The sequence below is a fragment of the Kryptolebias marmoratus genome, linkage group LG1 (genome assembly GCF_001649575.2).
Source record: "Kryptolebias marmoratus isolate JLee-2015 linkage group LG1, ASM164957v2, whole genome shotgun sequence".
NCBI lineage: Eukaryota > Metazoa > Chordata > Actinopteri > Cyprinodontiformes > Rivulidae > Kryptolebias > Kryptolebias marmoratus.
The window spans coordinates 19,534,307-19,554,896 of record NC_051430.1 but is presented as its reverse complement, the minus strand read 5'-3'; the positions used below and the strand labels follow the sequence as shown (position 1 = coordinate 19,554,896).

The 20,590-nt window shown below is 39.7% G+C and overlaps 1 protein-coding gene across 8 annotated transcripts in view; it reads left to right on the top strand.

The window, feature by feature from the left end:
* The window catches only part of LOC108234538 (prune homolog 2 with BCH domain), a 39,979-nt gene that overhangs the window by 16,404 nt on the left and 2,985 nt on the right, over positions 1-20,590 (top strand). For 4 of the 8 annotated variants that reach the window (XM_017413772.3, XM_017413767.3, XM_017413771.3 and 1 more), the window contains 11 exons: positions 3,451-3,600; positions 4,274-4,605; positions 4,709-8,134; positions 9,929-10,471; positions 11,852-11,946; positions 13,491-13,712; positions 14,107-14,283; positions 14,389-14,488; positions 15,185-15,316; positions 15,898-15,984; positions 16,432-16,530. In XM_017413772.3, coding sequence (XP_017269261.1) covers positions 3,451-3,600; positions 4,274-4,605; positions 4,709-8,134; positions 9,929-10,471; positions 11,852-11,946; positions 13,491-13,712; positions 14,107-14,283; positions 14,389-14,488; positions 15,185-15,316; positions 15,898-15,984; positions 16,432-16,530 — 5,363 coding nt within the window. Of the gene's footprint in view, positions 1-3,450; positions 3,601-4,273; positions 4,606-4,708; positions 8,135-9,928; positions 10,472-11,851; positions 11,947-13,490; positions 13,713-14,106; positions 14,284-14,388; positions 14,489-15,184; positions 15,317-15,897; positions 15,985-16,431; positions 16,531-17,687; positions 17,730-20,590 lie in introns of all 8 variants that reach the window. The other 4 variants (XR_001808531.3, XM_037975996.1, XM_017413769.3 and 1 more) reach the window with 3 other exon arrangements.

Here is a 20,590-nt window from a genome sequence, read left to right as displayed (position 1 = left end):
ATGAACAGGAGGTGATGACTGTGTGTGTGTGTGTGTGTGTGTGTGTGTGGCAAATGGTATATGCTGCACATGTGTGTGCACATTTGCATGTGTGCGTGTTTGAGCAGGGTGGTGTCAGCTCGCTCCTTGCCACCCCATTTACTGTAGCTGTACCGCTGTGATCACAGACAGATGTATAAATCAAACCTCGCTTGATGGATTCATCAGGGTGGCGAAACGATCGCCTGAGAAGAACTCGCAACTCTCTTAGCATTCTGGGTTCTGACGGAAAGGGTATGCAAAGAGCCTAAATGGATGAACGCTTGATTAATTCTTTGCCAGAGATGTTGGCGACAGCAGGAAATGTGTTTTTGCTTTGACTGTGTTTGCACGGGAATTTACGCACGCAGGGCGTGAGTTATGAGGCCTGAGTTTTGTACCTAAGGCTATTGTGCATAATGACGGCAGGTTGGGAGAACTGCACGCAGCCGCTAAAGACTTGCCACCTGTGGAGCAAAGGCAACCAATGAGAGAAGGAGGGGAAAAAGTGTGTGTGTGTGTTGGTCCCAGTGTGGGAGAAAGATGAAGCTGCAAACTGTGAGTGCAAGACATGAATAGGCAACGTGAGACAGAAAAACAGGTAGGCTGGCGAGGGAAATCTTTTTTTTTTTTTCTTTAAAGTCTAAAGATTTGAGTAAAGAGAAGTAAAATGTTGATGTTAAAAGAAAAAACCTTTTGCAACACAGTAGAAACACATATCTGATACCATAGCAGGCTTTTGACTGGAACCGTGACAAGGAAGAAAGTTTCCTTGCAGCGTTCTTTAAAAGCTGCAACTGAAAATTTGTGAGGTTTTCTTGGACCAGTTGTCTCAATAAAAATTGTGCAACGATAGAGTAAAAATCCCCTCTAAACGGTTTTATTTGACACCTTCAGACTGACAAAGTTTTCATTAAAACTCATAGATTAAAAAAAATTTTCCTAAAACAATGATCTATTATGTTGGTATTTTTCTACTCAATCATTATTTTCCAAAACAAATTGAAGGTCGAAAAATTGTATAAAACTTTTTTCTTTTTTGGGTTACTAAACATACGCATATATATTCAAACAGAAAAACAAAATTGTGAAACGTTGCAAAATGAGAAACTTTACTAAATAAAAAAAAAACAATGCAGGGAAATTAGAAGCAGAAGGGCCTTTAAAAATGCTTAAACCTCCATCAAAACCAAAAATTCAAATTACTTTTCTGTTTTATTATAATTTAGCAGGATATTTTCTCAAACAGATCATGCAACAACATTTATAGGGTACGTCATTAACAAGTTTTCCACAGGTCCACTAAACTTGATAAAACTGTGGTTTTTGCACAACTTTCATTGAAATAAAGCAAAAGTGCCAGCTTATCCTGAAGTGTCACCTAACTACTCCTGCTCATTTTTAACACCTTTAGTAGTTTTTCATTCCAAATTGTGTCTGCTGTAAAATGGTCAATAAGAAATTTCTATAATATGAGCTTTCTTTTCTAAATGTCTTTTTTTTATTAAGGTATGTTTGAAACAAATAGCTTTTAAATATGCTAAATGAACGAACTACTGTGAAGTAAACTGAATTCCATTTTAGTGCCTGATCTTATTTCTTTCTAATTTCTTGTTGTTTTAGAATGAAGAAGAGTTTCAGAACTAATAAAACAAGCTTTATGATTGAAACAAGGTGACAATAATCTATACTTTTTGTTTTGTTGGCCTTCATCTGTGATATGAGCAATTAATGGATGTACAGTTTATGCTTCTGTGTGACTGTCAGTTCTCAAATGCACTTGTTAGTTTATAAAACAAGAAATAAAGTTAAAGGCTTAGAAGACAAACTCTGCAGTGTCTCTGCAAAGTTCAACAAAAGAGGCTTGTTTCTGTGCACGGATCTTAATATTCTTAGAGACAGTTAGCAAGTGGATTTTAAATCTAACATGTTGATAATTTATAAGAAAAGGCAATCTGTGTGTCTGGGGGTGGCAGAGGGAGAAAGAGGAGGGGCGGCAATATGAGTAGTAATTTACTCAGTTAAGAACCAAATGGCAGACAGACTGTCGCTCTGCGTGTCATCGCAGAGATTCGCACTCTGCTCGTTTTCCGACTACATTTCCCTCTTTGTGTGTGTAGCATTGCGATCTTGTGCACACAGTCGGGTAGTAGCTTTAAAAACACCACCATCATCCGAACATGTCCACGTAGAATGCGACATAAATGGCGGAGACTTTATTGCTTTAATGGATTTTTTATGTGTATATGTTTGCTCATAAACTTGGATTACAGTAGCTAACTGCAGGTGGATTAATCTGTGGAGCTCCATGTGTTGGAGTTACATGTGTCTTTACTTGTGCCATTTGTACCCATGTGAGTGAATATGTGTGTTTTATTGAATGTTGGGAGGCTTCATTGGACTCATCAGGATATCTGTGGTGAGGAATGGCAGTGTCAGGGAAGTGACAGTTGTGTGTGTTTGTGTGTGTGTGCAAAGATTGATGTCCCCGAGTCTGACAACAGCCATATTGTGGTGAGAGAAGGATGGAGGAGATGGAGAGGGGGGAGAACAGAGGGAGGAGAATTGTAGCCCCCTCATCCTCGCAGGTTAATATTGACACAGCCTGGGCAGATACAGCGCCTGAAGCTCTCATCAATCACTTTCAGTAGACCTATACAAACACACACACTTGCATTTAAGCTGTGAGAACGACCACACACACACTCTATAAAAACTCAGCACCGAAAGAAAACACAAACAAATGTTTAAACATAATTGGACTGTTTAGGCGAGTAATCCAACATGGCTGGAGATGCGTTTTTCGTGAGTGCAGACAACATTTAAGAGGCAAACGCTAATGTTTGTTTTTCTGTAAATATATGTCTTTTACCATGAAAGTTTAACTTAAATACACTCGGCAACAATTTCGAAAACTTCACAAAGCAAACAGTTGTAAAGCCAATCTAGATAAATCGAGCAAATATGTTTTCAAAAGTTATCACTTCGCACACTTTATGCGTATCCCTGCGTGGCAAATTATGGTTGCAATAACACTGTTGTTAATCATTTCAGAGAAAAAGAAGAAAAAAAACAAGTTCCCTTGACAAACAAAACAATTAATTAATGCAAGTTTCTATCCATCAATCACTGTGCGTGTCACTGAATTACCATAATCTGTGCATGGTGGCTGTTTTAAGAGCAAACAGTTAATTTCCAAACAATAAATCACAAAGTGTCTTTCTACCCCTCTGTGCACTTTGACAGCTTTGTATCTCATTACTACAGATGAGGACTCACTTGGAACCACTTTTACTAAATTAGATTAAATTGTATGTGCAATAAAAGGCACAAGGTTAGAAACAAATGTAAGCAAAAAGTTAGGAAGTGTTTACTGATATTTGCAAATGATAAAAGGTAATGTTTGTTCTTTTTTCCCCTCCTATCATTTAGGATTGGCAGGATTATGTGGAGGGCCTGAAGTCCTTCTGTCATCAGCATGACTATGATGGTCTCGTGGTCCTGTGGTCTATCAGTGATTCAGTTCATCATCCTCGCCAGCAGATGGCAGTCTACTCAAACAACACAGACATGTTAAACCAGGTAAACAGACAATCAAATCAGACATCTGTACAATTCTTTGAGAGACGCAGATTTGTATCAGTGACTCTTATGTAATTAAAGTTATAGAAATATCTATTTGGATTGGTTTGTTTCAATTTCTATTTTTCTTAATAAGAATAAAATAATAGCATACCTTGAAGAAATGCATATCGCCCGCTACCTTTTATGCCAATTTTAGACTAAGATCATCTTATAGCAAGAAGTGGAGGGGTTGTAGCCATTTTAGTCAAACCTTGAAAATAAAATTTTGTGCAATGTCATGCAAAATTGTGAAACGTCACCCACACAGTTTGTGTTGTGAATGACTCTCAGGTACTACTACATCAAATTTTAGCTCAATATCTGTTCAGCTGACTGAGTTACAGTTGTAGTAATCATTGTACATCCAAGGATTACTTTCTGCAAGTTTCATTAAACCTTGTCTAGTGGTTCATGAGGTATTTTGTTAATGATAATAATTAAATGTTTCATTTGATAAAATGTATGAATGACAGCAAAAAGCTGAAAAAAATGTTGATTGACAAGGCTGAATGAGTTGATGAATATTGGTCTTTAGATTAGTTAATTTTTGGCAATGTACTCTGCCATTAACGTAGTTTGGAAAAAACAAAGCAAAAAAAGAATATCAAAAAGGAAGTTGCTCTCTTTACAGATCTGTACTGAGTTGGAGGAGTCCTCCAGTTGGTCTCTCTCTGGTGAACTGGAGGACACAGGCAGTCTCCAAGTCTACCACATTCCAATCGACACGTCTGCATCCTCTGGTACTCCTCCTCTGTTAGAGGAAGACATCCGGGACCTCCTTAAGAATTTTGTTGACCGTCGGAGCTCGTTATTAGCATGTCATCCCAGCAGCAGGACTTCTTCCACAGAGGGAGTAGCTGGCAGTGTGGAGTTCTCCCAGGGGTCATCTGGCATCAATGACATGGATGGTTCTGACGTAGAAAGAGCCGAGGGAGGCAACGGAGATGTGGTGGCAGTAGCGAGGTATAAAATGGCTTAATTCGTGCCAGTAAAAGTCACAACACTAAGTTGGTATGATTTTAGATAAGTACATAGTTTCACGAAATTTTTTATTTTTGTAACATAGGGTGATGGAAGAGCGTGAAGAAGACACTGGAGGAGTTAATGTTGGTGGGGAAATATTAAGTCCTGACAGCGGCATGACCACCATTCGTAGCAGTCGGTCCTCCAAAGAGAGCTCAGTGTTTCTTAGTGATGACAGTCCTCTTGGTGAGGTTACAGCAAGTGGAGGTCCAGCAGCAGGACTAGGAGGACTGAGAAACCCATCTCCCCTGGGCTTTTTATCACTTTCTCCTCCTGTCCCACCTGAGAGGAGGAAGCACCGCTCTAACAAAAATAGAAATGACAATTTTAATCTGTTCAGTTTTGACCCCTTTCACAGTAGTGACCAGCCTCTACCAGCAGGAGGGGAGCTGGTAAATTCTCAAGGTGGAGGAGATGAGGGTGAAAGAAGAGCTGGGAGCTCTAGCTTGTCAGAACTCGACGAACTAAGCTTGATAGATTTCTCTGCTCCTAACTCATTAGGAGGGCTAGAAAGTGGACATTCCTCAGTTGATCACCAAGGCACGATCCATGGGAATGAGATGATGGAAACTATGGTTCCTCCAACTCCAGTCAATAGTCTGGTGGGTAGCCGTCCGCCAAGCAGTTGTGGTGTCAGGTTCTTCCCAGAAGATGTCATTGAAAGGATCAATGTCCTGCAGCACAAAGACAGCATGTCATCGTCTTTGTCAGAGACCTGGGATGAACTTAGCTTTGACACACAAGGAGCATTGTCCTCATCCGATAATAATAACTTAAACAGGCCCAAAAGCTCAGGGAGTCCTCAAATGACTGAATGTGAAAATACTAGAAAAAATTCTGATTTCACAGAAAGATATGGCAAAGACCAAATTTCAAAGCCAGAGGCTGACCATCAAAAGGCAAAAAGTCTTGAACCTCAGCTTAGTTTAGTCACAGAGCAAATTGAAACATGTGATAACTGGAACCCAGACTTTGTGCTTCGGGATCAGTGGAAACCTGTTACTTTGGCTGATATCCAATTAACACCACCAGAAGATGGAGTAACTGTAAAAAACAAGACAGAGGAGGACAGAATGCTCACTCTGAAAAATAAGCAAACAACCTTAAACACTTTAACACCAGATACTTCTAAAGAAGAGGACGAAGGTGTCCAAGGTAAAAAGAAAGACCAACATTTGGAGCTGTTGGACTTTTGGACATACTCAGCCCAGCAGGGATTTCTCAAATCGGATAGTGGAACCACCACTTCTTACCCCGAATCACTGGATATGTGGAATATGACAATCCGGGACGACAGTCTGTCACCTCTGACCACCCCTGACAACTTGTCTGAAAACTCTAGTTCGTTCCATGGGCTGAACCCCAATATCAGAAAAGACACATCTGTAGAAAGTCCACTAGGCTACTCAGATGGTGGAATGCAGATGTGGAACACTACCATCCAGGAGGACAGTTCTTCCAACTTAACAACCCCTGAAGGACCTGAAAATGAAAAAGACCTCAGCCATGTGGGATCATCCGAGGATTCTCTTGAAACACATCCAAGCAAACAGACAGAAGAAGAGAAAGCTTCAGAAGATGGCAGTATTAGTAAAGTCATTAATGAAGAAGTTGAGTGGACAGGTAATGAGCACAATGTGAAAATAGTCATAGAGACAGTAGACTGTGAAACACAAGGCGAGGAAACGGGTAGTAAAGACATGCAAAATGTTCAGAGTGAGTATTCAGAGGTTGTATTTAGTGACTCTCCATCTAAACATTCAGAAGATGGGACTTCACCTCACCAAAGTACTGGCATGTGGGAACTACCTGTCCATGGCATGGTCACGTCCACCTCCGAATATGACAATTTAGGGCCTGGAGCTTGGAGCCAAGCATCATCCCCTGACAACTGTGCAAGCCCAGTAGTAGACATGATACAGCTAGAAGAGCAGTCCAGCCCTTTTGTAGCTGTGTCTAAACCTGTTCAGAGTGATGAAAGGCAGAATCTGAGCCAGACAGCTGATCTTTTAAGAGAGAGGACAACTTTGGATATAAATCAAACAGCAAACCAAGTGTTCCTATTTGACAGAGAGTTTGGTCCCCTGACAAAAAGTGGGGAAAGTCCAGTTGACATTAATAAAAACACAAGTAGAGAGGATCCAGAGGAGGTTGACTGGACAGTGCAATCCAGTGAGCATTCTCCATTTGTTCTGGTAGACACCTCAACTTTCACTCAACAAGATTCAGAAAATCCAAGTAAAGCTTCTGGAACCCAAATCCAGACACACCAGTCATCATCCTTGAGTTGTGACGACTGGGGCATCCACAGTGACTCAGAATCAGCTTCATCATTACATTTACATCTGCCCATCAAAATCACCAACAATGAAGATGAGCATGCTTTTGAAACCCAAGAGTGTGATGTAAAAGAATGCAGAGAAAACCTAGAAAACAAAATAACAGAAGATTTATCTTGGAACTATTTCTCGGAAGGAGGAAGAGAAGAATTCAACAGCCTTGTTACAAGAAGTAACAATAACCTTGAGTGTAATTCTGATGAAAGTTTTTCAGGCTTGGAAATGGAAAACATTGTTGTGCCTGGCACAGTTAAAGAAGCCAACAGAGAGTGGTCTGATAAGCCTTCACACGATGACAAGCAGTCAAAAGGAACAGGAAAATCCATGGAGACATTCAGCATACTGTCTTCTGCTGCCTCAGTATTGAAAACCCATTCCAAAACTGCACATGGAGATCACATGGAGCTCAGTTTGAGCCAATCAAAAACCAACCCTGAGGCTTTCAGTCCATCGGATTGTAGACCAACAGAAGAAGAAAATAAAAATGAGTCAAGCACCGTGGCCCGAAGTGTGTCACCATCATTAAGATATCCATCAGATCACTTCCTGAAAACCAGAGAGGAAGTTTATGTCCGTTCACAGATCTCAATGGAGGACTCAGACGAAGGTGGGGAGTCGCCTTCTGCACCTCCGCCAAGTGCTACCTCCTTGGGTGGCTTTCAAGTGTGGGGAGCTCAGTTAGTGAGACAGGAAACCCAGTCTCCTGTACTTACTAACAGTTCAGTCTCTCCCAACAGCTCTCTGATTAGCTCCCCGGTAAACGAGTCATTCATCTCCACTGACAAAAGACTTGGCTTACCATTTTCTGGAGATTTAATGGAAGAGGAGCAAGATGAGGATCTTGATTCAGACCATTCTGCCCTCCCTAAATGGACTCAAGAAGAACAAGAAGCATGGAAAGAAACACATGAGTTTGAATCTTCTGACCTCCTGAGTTTTACTGAGGACCTGATTTCAGGTTCCTCGTTTCAGCAAACCGATTTACAAACATTTGAGTCAAAGGGGGACAGGTTTCTACATAAAAGGGAGGACCACGGTCACCCACAAACTCTAAGGACAGATAAATGGTCTATTGAGCAACAGTGTGGAAGTTTTAAAGTTTCTGAAGATATTGACTCCCCTGTTTCAAGGTAAGCAACAACAGATTTTAAACCCTAATGTTTTGCTTCATCTTTGTGATTCCCAAGTAGTTTTTCAGCACATTTGCTGTGATTTTAAGCTGGTGATAGTGAACAGGGATTGTGATCCAAACATGTTACTTTGCTACACACATACACCCTCACACACATCTTTCACACACCCCCTTCTTCTCTTGACAAATTGAGTCTGGTGATCTATGTGTGTGTGTATGTGGCGGCAGGTGGGGGGATTATATATTTGCATGTACATGTGGGATGGGTGAGTGACAGACGGAAACTCACAGACACAACAAACAGAATGAATGGTTATGCGTTTGGTGTGACTGGACAAGAGTGTGTGTCCGTGTCTGTGTGAGCATGAAACAAACTCTGCCTGTGTACGAGGGTGTATTTGGTGTGTGTTCAGTGACTAGGTTTGATCTGCAGCTCTGTGTGTGTTCTTATGAATCTATTTGCGCCTCATTAAATATGCATTACCTGCCTCATTACAGCTGGAGTTCCTCCACAGCTAATGGAACCCCCCCTCCCTCCCACCCTCTAACAAGGTGTTGGTGTGTGAATGCAGCTTTGTGAGTGTTTGTATTGGTAATATTAACTACAACAGAGAATAGCTTTTATTCATTTAGCATTAATAAAGATACAGTGTAAGTTGTTTCTGAGTGAATGGTACATGTGTTTATTTTTAAGGCAGAAATCATTTTTATTTTTTTCATTTTGTTTTGATCTAAACTTTGCTGATATGCAGAGCTATCATTCACACAACTTTCTTTGATTACATTCAGTTTTATTAAAGAAAGTATCTACTTTTGTTGCTGTTTGTACATCCTTACCACCTTTCCTCATTTCCTTTCTCCTTATTTCTTTATATGAAAGTAGCTAATTAACAAAATGAGTCATTTTTGTATTGAGCATTCTTTTAAATGTGATGTTTTGTCCACTTTTTTTTCATTGTGGTTCAAAATGTCTGTCAAAAAAGCATAAAATGTTTATAACAATGCATATATTACTTTGAATTAAATGGCACTGATATGCCATTAAAATATGTATGTCACAGACACAAAAAAATTCAAACTTCAGCAAAGGATAAACCTGAGCCTCCTTGCTCACTCCTGCAGAAAGCCTCCTCATCCCTCTCCTCTAGGTATCTATGAAGGAGATCAATTTAATGTCACAGTAACAAGAAAAACTAAAAAGAGTTTATAATAGGAAGCTCAAAATAGAAAAATGAGTTCTCTAGTGGAGCTGGAGCTTTGGTTTTGACTTCCCTGTGTCTTTTTGTGTTTCTGCATTACTGTCTTCTATGAAATGTTGAAATGTTGCCCGTATGTCATTGCGTTGTGGAGGAGAACAGACAAAGATTGCACCTGCAAAATGATTGTTTTTTGGGGTTTTTTGTACTTGTGTAGGTTTTGTGTGTGTGTTTGTGTGTGTGTTTTTTGGTGATTCTGTGAAACCCTGAATATTTAAATACAGACACAGCTTTTACATGGTGGAAAGTTTAACTTGTCACAACAGGAAAAGGTTGATAATGCATTTTCAAGTGATACACTATATGGACTATATGGCAAACATGATTTTTCCTGTTATTACCAATCAAAATATTTCCTGTGAACAAGTTGACAAGACAATGACAGTTCTAATGGGGGACCCATTTTATGTTAGACAAAGTTTGCATGCGTGTTTGAAATAGATCTATTGAAGCATTACCAGAAATGTCATATATAGCTGAGTGTTACTGTGTTTCATGTATTTGCACTGATTCAAGATTCCTTGTTCCTGTAACAGAAGATGCCAAGATTTAACGCCACAACTGTCATCTCAGCCGACCGGTGAAAATGCTGCATATCAGTCGGCAGGAACTCAGAACACAACTCAGGGTCAAACCAAGTACGGCTACAACTTCCACCACATCGACCAAAGAACTGAAAACCAGAGCGCTTCTCGATCCTGCGCAGAAACCAAATCTGAAAGTCAGCAGCAGAACACCACAGAGGTCTATGCTGAGTTCACAACTGATGCCTTAGCCAAACATTTCAGATCTGAGCAGAGTGAGAACCAGTTTGAAACTGGAGTTAATGCCCATCACAGCCAGGATGACGCATGTGTAAAGTGTCAGTATGCAGCTGAGAGCTCATATGTGGATGAGTCTGCATGTTCGTCTGAACTCCAGTACTCTCAGCATCAAGCAGACGAACAGAGTCACTATGATTCAGAAAATGTTCATTATCAGTACGACGGAGAACCATTCCACCAATCAGATGCTCACACCAAGACTGAAGACCATGCACGATATGTGTCAGATGGATACGTTCACTTTCTCCTATCAAGGTGAGCTTTTTCCTATGTCAGACTCAATTTTACCCAGAAATAAATTCCGCAGATAAATACACGCTCACCTATTTTTGGGATCTAATAATAAAATGCTGCTACTAGAGTCTGCAAAACTCCATCTACCTTTTCAGCTCATTTTAGTTAAACACTATAACTGTGCTAATATATTTGTTTTGACTGCTCTTTCTAAAAGTAAGATGGGATTATTAAACTGAGAGGGAAAAGTAGTAGATATGCTTGGGTTTTCGCATATTAAGACATGCAATACTGTTTTTAGGCACAAATAGGAAGCTCAAATTCATTTAAAATTGTGTTAAATCCTTAAGCTTTGTTTTTTTTATCAATAAATTAAGAGGTATTAAAGTTTTTGTTATGCACTGTGCTTTACAAAAACTAAATGTACGAAAGTTATACATCTTAGGTTTATTCCTGTCACTATTAGACGTAATGTGTTAATAGGGCAGAGTTTTTGTCTTGTAGGACGATTTAGCACCTTTCCAGGTTCCTCCACCTGCTCTAAAAACCACGTTTCTCTTGTCCAAACTGACCATTAAAATGCTTCTGCTAATAGCTGAGACATGAACAAGATGTGAATGTTACTAAAATGGCTCACCTCAGGCAAAAGATTGTCACTTTATGCCCAAGTGAGGGGTATACGTGTGCAGTTGTATTTGTCTCCACAGCCCAGTAAATATTCCCGTCAGCAGTTGTAGTATTGTGCTCATTTTGCCCCACTTCATAGTCATGATGACCCGCCCCCTCTTTGGGATCCATGACCCTCCCCTGTTCATCCCTCTGTGTGTGTATGCAAGCATGCGTGTTTGCATACACGCACAATAGACCCCTTCCATAATTAACTCATCATGTGACTTATTGTGGAGAGACTGGTTAGGTCTCTGGTTCTGAGTGGATGAGGAAAAGGTAGGAGAACAAGAATTTTTAAAAAAGATAAAACGCTTGTGTGTGTGCGTATCCTGTAATCGTGTGCACTGATCTATCTGTGCTGCTTTTCTCTATTGTTGGTAGGCTTTATGTTAATTAGAATCTGTTAGAGGAGCTCTGGGTGGAGGGAGGTGACAACACTGCTCAGTATTGTGTCCTCGGCCCACACGTGCAGCCTGGGAATGAGGATCCAGTCAGTTTCTCTCCATCTGCTTTGTCCCTTGTGTGATTCTTTACTTCTCTTGTCTATTGAATAGATTTCAAACTCTTTCTGATTCAGTGTCATGGGAACACTTCAGTTCTTTCATGTTGTAGATAGATGATTGTCTTTGGCTTGTTTGGTCCAATACTCTGTGTAGTTGTGCCTGTAGTGGCACTGGTTATAGGAATGATAGTTTATGTTGTGACTCATTATTGTTATTCTGTCCCTCTAAGCAGAAACTCCCAGCACGGAGTCGATGCAGCAGGGATGATGATGATGAAGATGGCCTCCAGTGAAGAAGCTGCTGAGGAGCTGGATAACAGAGACGGTAAATAAACAAGAGATAAACTAACTTTGTATTTTTGTCTTTATTTAAAACATTAGCAAATGTCATTTCTTGTTTTACATCTACGTAGTTCCTTAGTGATGACAAGTACGTACCATTTTGTTGTCACAGCTTTGTCAGCTTATTGTTGAACACTGTAAAGAAATCTTTATCAGAGGATAAGATGCACACTAAAAGATTTCACATTATACTGCATCATTTTAAATGACAACATAACTATACGTAAGAAACTTCACAGCATTTCACAAAACACTTTTTTTTCAAAAAAAGTTTTGTTTGGGTTGTTGTATTATCTAAAACATGGGTTTAGGTTTATTGTCTTTCCTGTTTTCTTGTTGGGCTTGTATTTTCATCAAACTTTGCAAAATGTTTGTTCTAATTATTTTTTTTACGTTTATGGTGTTTTTTGAAGGCATCCTTTTAAGCTAGCTGGTCTGCCACATTTACAAAAACTAAAAATGTCATAATTAGTCAATCAAACTGCAAACCCTTATCTCTGTGCCCTGGCATAGACTTTCCATATGTGTCTGTGAAGTGTGATTTATCTTAAGTTGGAACCTGACCTCTGGTTTGTCAGTTTTGAGGCTCTGTTGAGACCAAAAACATCGAGGACATTAAGGAACTCTGGGGGAACCCCATCCTCTCCTGAGATCCTGCCAATATGAAGTTGCTTCCAAAAACAGGTGCTTAGGGCATGATGTGCTTCATGTTTTAGATGTTTCTGCTTCAACACATCTGATTCAAAGGATTAAATTACCTCGGCACATTGTCATCAAGTTCAGCAGAAGACTGACTCAGAAGTTTATCTTAGGTTTGTTGAAGCAGGAAAACATCTAAAACAAGATCAGCACTCATCCTTAAGGACCAGGATTGTGAATCACTGCTTTAACTTCCTCTGTAACCTCAGTCCACACATGGAATGTGGATGGAGTTAAAGGTGGAATGCACCTGGAAAGTAGCAACTCTTTCTTTATCACGGAAAACTACTACTCCAGGAGACTGGTAAAGGAGCCACACTGAGCATTAAGGTACAACCAGCTACATCTAATCCATGTCTGTCAACCTCATACACAAACTGGGGTTCTTTCCAACCACTAAAGTCATGCAAAATTATTCTATTGCAGAATTCAGCTTGAATAATTAAGCCTTCTATCTTATTTTTATCTCCCATGGGTACAACCCAACCATCGAGCTTTGCTGATGAGCTTCTGTTCCAGGTTTTGGGTTAAGGTGAGGCCTTGGCTTTCAAAATCCATCAAAATGGTTATTGACTCAAGCTTGGTTTGGCATCTTAAATAGAATCAGTTCGCCATGGGAGACCATATCAAGGAGTGAACTGCCCTCAACAGCTTGGCTCCTAGAACCCCCGGGGCACCTTAAAGTCCTCTATCATAATAAAGGGCCCAAATGATTGTTGTACCATCTGTTTTGTTGTTATGTTTAATGTTGTCTTGTATTTGAAAGATGATATTGTTTTGTGATCCACATATTTAAAAAAAATACACTTGCTCTGTCTCTTTAAACAGACCCACCCTCTTCAGCAGATACATCAGGTGGATCAAATCAAAGGAGAAAGCTGTCAGCTCCACCATTGAACGTGTCATTGGAGCACAGCGAGGGGTCGCTTCTTTCAGAAGATGCTCTGGACACAGAGGACGACGCCTTGGATACTGGGGATGATCTGGATGTTAGTGTTGATGGGATTGACACGCCTGATGAGACAGACTCTCTGGAGTTCAATGCACACGGTAAGACACAAACCTGGAGACAGAACACAAGTACTGTGTGTTTCAATAAACAGAAACAGACACATGATTATACTGAACTGAACAAATACAATAAAAGAAGATATGTGACCAAAAATACTGTATTGCACATTCACGCTTGACAGCATATGGCATTGTCTAAATGGCTATCAGCACATTGGTGGACATTTCATTTACTCCTATAAGTAAATTTCCCATTGACTGCCATGAGGTAAGAGAAATTGAAAATAATAACAAGAGTAATGAACTTTTTGTACAAATTCAATTTGTTTGCTGCTCTCCCCACTGTGCTCTCCTTCAAATATACACCGATATGTCAAGATTTTTAAATTTGTTACTATTATTTTGTTAAGCTTTTCATTAATGCCACAAACAGCAGACTCAGAAGAGCCTAATCTGGGTGAAGGAGCAGCATCAGGCGGTGCTACAGCAGGTCATCGAGCAGAAGAGAGAGGAGACAAAAGACTGTGGAGGAGCGTGGTGATTGGAGAGCAGGAGCACCGCATTGATATGAAGTGCATTGAGCCATACAAAAGGGTTATCTCTCATGGAGGTACACAAAAGGAACACAAATGCTTAAAATTGCGCTGCATTCAGGTCCTCTTTCCCTTTGCAACTTAGTGACAATGTTCTCTTTCTGTCTGTTACATGTTCTCAGGTTACTATGCTGAAAAAAATGCCATCATCGTGTTTGCAGCATGTTTCCTGCCAGACAGCGACTGTGACAACTATAACTATGTAATGGAAAACCTTTTCCTGTAAGTGAAATTTCTCTGTAGCCCCAATTACATGTGGATATGCAGGGCAAAAAGACCTGGCAGCATTCACCTTTGTGTCTTATTTCAAAACAATAGACACAAATTAGCTGTGTGGACAGTCTTTGCTCTTTGTAATCACCTGCTGAGTGTCTGAGTGTTACCAAAATATCTCATGATCTAGTGGACTAATTTTAATAAAACTTAGAAAGAAATCACTGGATGTACATCTACAATGGAATAACTTTTGGGGTCAACTCAGATGAAGATAGCCATCACTAATCAACCTCAACAAAGACAGAAATTGCTATAAATCAGTCAGTTTTGAATGCAATTGAGCTCAAATTTGTTGTGGTAGTAGCTGAGAGTCATTCCCAACACATACTCTAAGGGCTAACAGATTGTGCAAGTTTTTGTAAGGTTGACTGCGATTGTGCATAATGTTCTTTTCAAGATTTAACCACAAAAGCCAGAACTCCATCAGTTTTCAAGATATGAGGATTTTAGTTTAAAACTTTGCAGGCCATATGCATTCCTTCGATGAACACTAGGCCTCTGTCATGTGTTTTCACAAAACCTGATTTAAGCACATAGTTTCAGAAATAGGAGTTCTTGTGCTGATGTCTCATAGAAAACTGGTTGGACAGCTTGTTACAGCAAAGTCATGCTGATAAAGTTTCATTCTATCCCTCTCTCTAGGTATGTAATTAGTACCTTAGAACTAATGGTGGCAGAGGACTACATGATTGTGTATCTCAATGGTGCCACTCCTCGTAGAAGAATGCCCGGTTTTACCTGGATGAAAAGGTGCTACCAGATGATAGACCGAAGGTAATATCAACACAAGTAACCTCACAACAAAATCCAAAGCAGAATTTTAGTTAAACTTCAATGTTCTCTCTGGAGTTTAAAATGTTTTTGATGAAATGAAACTACTTCTGTCAGTTTAGTTTAATCCTTTCTCTAATCAATTATGTCAAATCCATGACTGTCAGCATGTTTTGGGGAAGTCTAAACTCTTAGATAATCAATCTGAAATATTTAGGGTGAAGTTCTGTCAGGAATGCAATTTAGTTTTCACACTAGGTTTTAACAAGGGCTGAATCTTGTGGGGGGGAATCATGGGCGTGAAAATCATGAAAACTGCTCACAGAAAAGCTCCCACCAAGATTTAAACTGGAGACCGTCTTAATGTGAGGTAACAGAATTAACTACTTCACAGCTATGCAGGTCATGTTAAAAATATTGGATCATGAAAAAACACATTGTACATAATCTATACAATTTTTTGCAGTTTTGTTTTATAAAGTCTATTATAATTGTTCAATAAATCAAGTGAAAATTAGGTTGAAAGTAATCATGAACTTCTAGAAATGATTTACTCCACCTCTGTCTCTGTTTTTGCCCTACAGGCTGAAGAAAAACCTAAAGATGTTCTTCATTGTTCATCCTTCCTGGTTTGTCCGGACTTTGCTGGGAATCACCAGGCCCTTTATAAGGTGTTTAATTGTAGATAAAGCAACAAATCATTTGTTTTTAATGTACCTGGCATTTTTAGAATGTGTTACTGTTTTGACCATTTTAACGATGCTTTTAAGTTTTTAGATTTATTATAGTTTAAATTGTTTTTTATGTGTATTTATGTCAATTATAAGTGTCCATTTCAAGAAATGGTATGGACAATAAAGTTGGTTGAATTGAATTGAATTCATATTCCATGCTTTTTGTCGTGGCTGATAAAGTACTAACGATTGATAACTCTTTGACAGAACAGGACTTCAGAATTGACCTATGTCTTTACAAGGGACCACACAGTTATCTGAGCTACTGCACCCACACTTGTATATCACAATAGACAGACATCTATTTTATGATGAACAACAGCATCCCATACATCTCAAGTAAACATCTCTGTTATAAACCTTCCTGATTTCTGTTTTCCACAGTTCTAAGTTCAGCAGTAAGATCAGGTATGTGAACAGCCTGAAGGAGCTTGGAGAATTAATTCCAATGGAGTATGTCCACATTCCTCCCAGCATCATTAAGTAAGTCATTTTCTTTTAACATTGTGTGAAACTGACCTTTGTTGTTTTTGTCCACACACGCCTGTTTCCAGCTTGTGTGGAAAAAATCACACAGAAAATTGATGAGCAGTTGTGGTTAAATGCCAACTTTTTGTGCCTACTTGCTTAATTATGTTGAATAATTTATACCAAATTAGCCACTAGTGAGCACAAGCCAGTGTATCTCTTGTGCTGGTCCCAAGCCCAGGTAAATGGGGAAGTTTGTGTCAAGAAGGACATCAGGCATAAAACACTTTTGCCAGAGCCAACATGCCAGCTCATTCAAGCGAAACCATACCGGCTCACTCAAGGCCCAGGTTAACAACGACCGGCACAGGTGCTGTTGTCGAAGACCACAAGGAGGGAAACGTGCAAGGAGACAGAGGGAGAAGAGGAAAGTCTAGAGTGTAGGACTGCGGGTAGCAACTCTAAACATAGGAACAATGGCAGTCAAAGGTTGAGAGCTGGCTGACATGATGCAGAGGAGGAAGGTAGATGTTTATGTGTGGAAGAGACCAAATGGAAGGGCAGCAAGGCTCATAGCATCAGGGCAGGGTTCAAGCTGTTTTACCATGGTGCGGATAGGAAGAGAAATAGAGTAGGGGTGGTCCTGAAGGAGGAGTTAGCCAGGAATGTAATCGAGGTATGGAGGAGAATGACTCTCTGTGGCGACCCCTGAAAAAGGAACTAAGGAATTAATAATTTATACTCTAATCTATACCCTGCTACACTGCAGCTTAGCCCATCCCAACTAATTGTTTAACAGATTTATTATGTAATAAAACTGACAATGATTAATAAACTCATTATTAAGTCTATAATAACCTTTATTGTACAATCTTTTATCTGCCTTGTTGGCATAGCCTGATTGATAGCATGACTGATTTTTGTTTTTTTTGCTTTACCTTTAGATATTTTTCTGTTTGCTTAGTTTTGACAGCCTGATGCTTTAAGAGTTTAGTTAATGATAAATGCTTTTGTTCCTGCTATAATCACATTTCGGAAAGAAATACTTCTGAAGTTGCCCATTCCAGAAATATACTCAGGCACTTGTAAAAAAATGGAAAACAAACAGTACCTATCTTTATTTGAAGTACCTAAAGTTGGTGTATTTATTCATTTTTTCACTCTTCCCTAAGGTATGACAAAGAGAAGGGTTTATAAAGGTTTACCTGCATGAGGTAATTTGACTAACCTGCTTGTGTTGATCAGCTGGTTTTTGTGAAACTCACTCTAAAATGTCCTTGAACGTTACTTAGACCTATTCTTGCTCAGACTAACATTTAACTAACACGCGGCTGACTTGTTATCCAAACACGAAATGAGCCTGCTGTTATCATTTTTCCAGTGTTCTCAGTTTCCAGTGGGGCTTTCCATGTAAACATTTGTTTAACCTCTTGGATGTGAGATTTTCTTAGTGGAATTAACTCGCACCAAATTTCCTTTGGTGACATGCACTTAAAAAAAAATCAGTACACTGCTACTCCTTAAGCTAACACTGGCCTGATTCCATTAATTTATATCAGAACAAACTCAAAACACAGATTCAAAAACTTTCTGGAATTTCTTGTAACTTGCAGCTAAATATTACCACATTGCAGAGAATATGAAATATTTTGTTGCAACTATGTTTCCCCTCCAAAATACTCTTAGGATTAGCAGTCACTAATTTTACACACATTTTATCACAAACTTACAGTCAACATGTGTGCCTTGATTCTGACTATAATGGGCAGCACTGTGGTTTAGTGGTTAGCACTGTTGCCTCACAGCAAGAAGGTCCTGGTTTCAAACTCTGGGTTGGACCTGGACCCTATCTGTGTGAAGGTCGTATGTTCTCCTTGTGTTTGCGTGGGTTTTCTCTGGGCACTTCGGTTTTCTCCCTCAGTCCAAAAACATGCATGTTAGGCTGCCTTCAGGCCCTTGAAAAAGAAACCTGAGATCTCAATAGGATTTGCCTGGTTAAATAAAGGTTAATAAATTAATAATTCATTTTATAATTGACTAAAACAAAGTTAGTTCACCTTTGCAGCTCGCTGCCATGCAGTCAGGTACAACATATTAGCACTCAGCAGGGACAAACAGGTGGTGTTTAAGGAAATGAGTCCTGACAATCTTTGTGTTGTTCTGATGTATTTCATCTGAAATTTGTTTTAACAAAGCATTCATGTGTCTCAAGTTTTTGGTACAAGAAATGAGAGAAGGAAGCCTGCTGATCAGAGTTCATTCATCGGGAAGTGTGTTGAGTGAAGTTGGGGGTGGGGCGGACTTACAGGACAAACAGAATCAGCTGAAGTTTCACAGATGGTGTTTTACTAGATTAAATCAATATTTGAAGTGTTTTATGGTGTGAATGGTTGTGAAATCGCCCATGAAGGATGGTCGAAGCTGCATATCAGGTGTTGAAAAGATGAAACCCGAGGCCATTCTCTTCTACTTAAAGAAATAGTTTCAATTTTTTTGAAGTAGTGTTCTGTGGGAATCTTATGAGTAGTACGTATCTTATCTGCTGTAAGATTTCTGAATCACCTCACTTTGGAGAAAAAGAAAGTAGTCCATGCCAAACGGATCACCTAACAGCTGGTTGGAGATGAGCCAAGTACAAAGTGAATTACTGCTGCTTAAATCAATTCTAATCTTTATATGTATCTTGCGGTCAGTTTGGCATGACAGATTTATCTACAGTCATAGAACAAACAGAAGTACACTCTCTTTTAACACTAAGATTTTGCATCTCAGGACATAAGGTGATCAGGTTTTTACCGGGTACTATAACTATTCACAAATAATCTCAAGTGTACAAAAACACACAACACATTCCACCGTGTCGTTACTTGTTGAACAACAACAAAGCCAAAATCAAGAAGCTGGGCAAAAAAAATAAATCCACCCTATGAATCAACAGGTTTTCAAATCACCTTTATCAGCAATAACTCTCAGTAGTTGTTTTTTATATGACTATCTGTGTCTGAAATTGTTGTGGAAGATTTTGGCCCACTCATTTTTACAACAATGCATCAGTTCATTGAGGTTTGCAGATGTTTGTTTCTCCACAAGTCTCCTAAGGTCCCACCAGTGCTTTTCAATCAAGTTGAAGTCTAGACTTTGACTGGATCATTGCGGCACCTGAATTCTTTTCTTTTTTGACCTATTCTGTCGTTGAACTGCAGCTGTGTTTGGCATTGCTGTGCTGTTTCATGACCCAGTTTGGGCCAAGCTTTAGCTGTCATACAAATAGCCTCAAGTTAGACTCCAGAATCTTTTGGTCTACAGAGGAGTTCATGGTCAACTCAGGGACTCCAAGGTGCCCACGTCCTGTTGCTGCAAAACAAGCCCAAATCATCAGCTCTCCACCTCCGTGCTTCACAGTTGGTATGACGTGTTTGTGCTCAGATGCTGTATTTGGTTTTCTCCAAACGTGGCACTAGATCTTTACTTAAGTCTCATCTACCCAAGGGACTTTGTTCCAGAGGTCATGTGCTTCATTTAGATGCAACTTTGCAAACCTCTGTTGTGCTGCCTTTTAGAAAGAAGAGGCTTTATCCTGGCAACTCTTCCAAACAAGCCATACTTGTTCACTCTTTTTTTAAATTGGCTTGTCATTTAACCTTCTAACTGAGGCCTGTAGCGTCTGAGATGGAGCTCTTGAATTCTTTGTTGTTTCTCTGAGCATTGCTCGGTCTGACCTTGGGGTGATTTTGCTGGAACATTTACTCCTGGGAAGATTATCGTCTGTCTTAAATGCTCATGTTGCTGTAAAATGATGGGCTCCAAATTGTGATCCACATTTTTAAACTATGGGGTACATAAAAGAAGATCCATGCAGACACAGGGAGGACGATCAAACCTGACGCAGAAAGACCTCCACAGCTGAGATAACAACCCAACATTGTGTCACTCGATTCTGTGAAAATGTGACTAATTCTTGAGCTTATGCTGTCATTATCCAGTGGGCCACGTCTCTCTACTTTTGAGCGTCTGTTCTTACAGTCACTGAGAATTTATGGAGTCTAAATACTACAGACTGACTTGAACTGAGGTA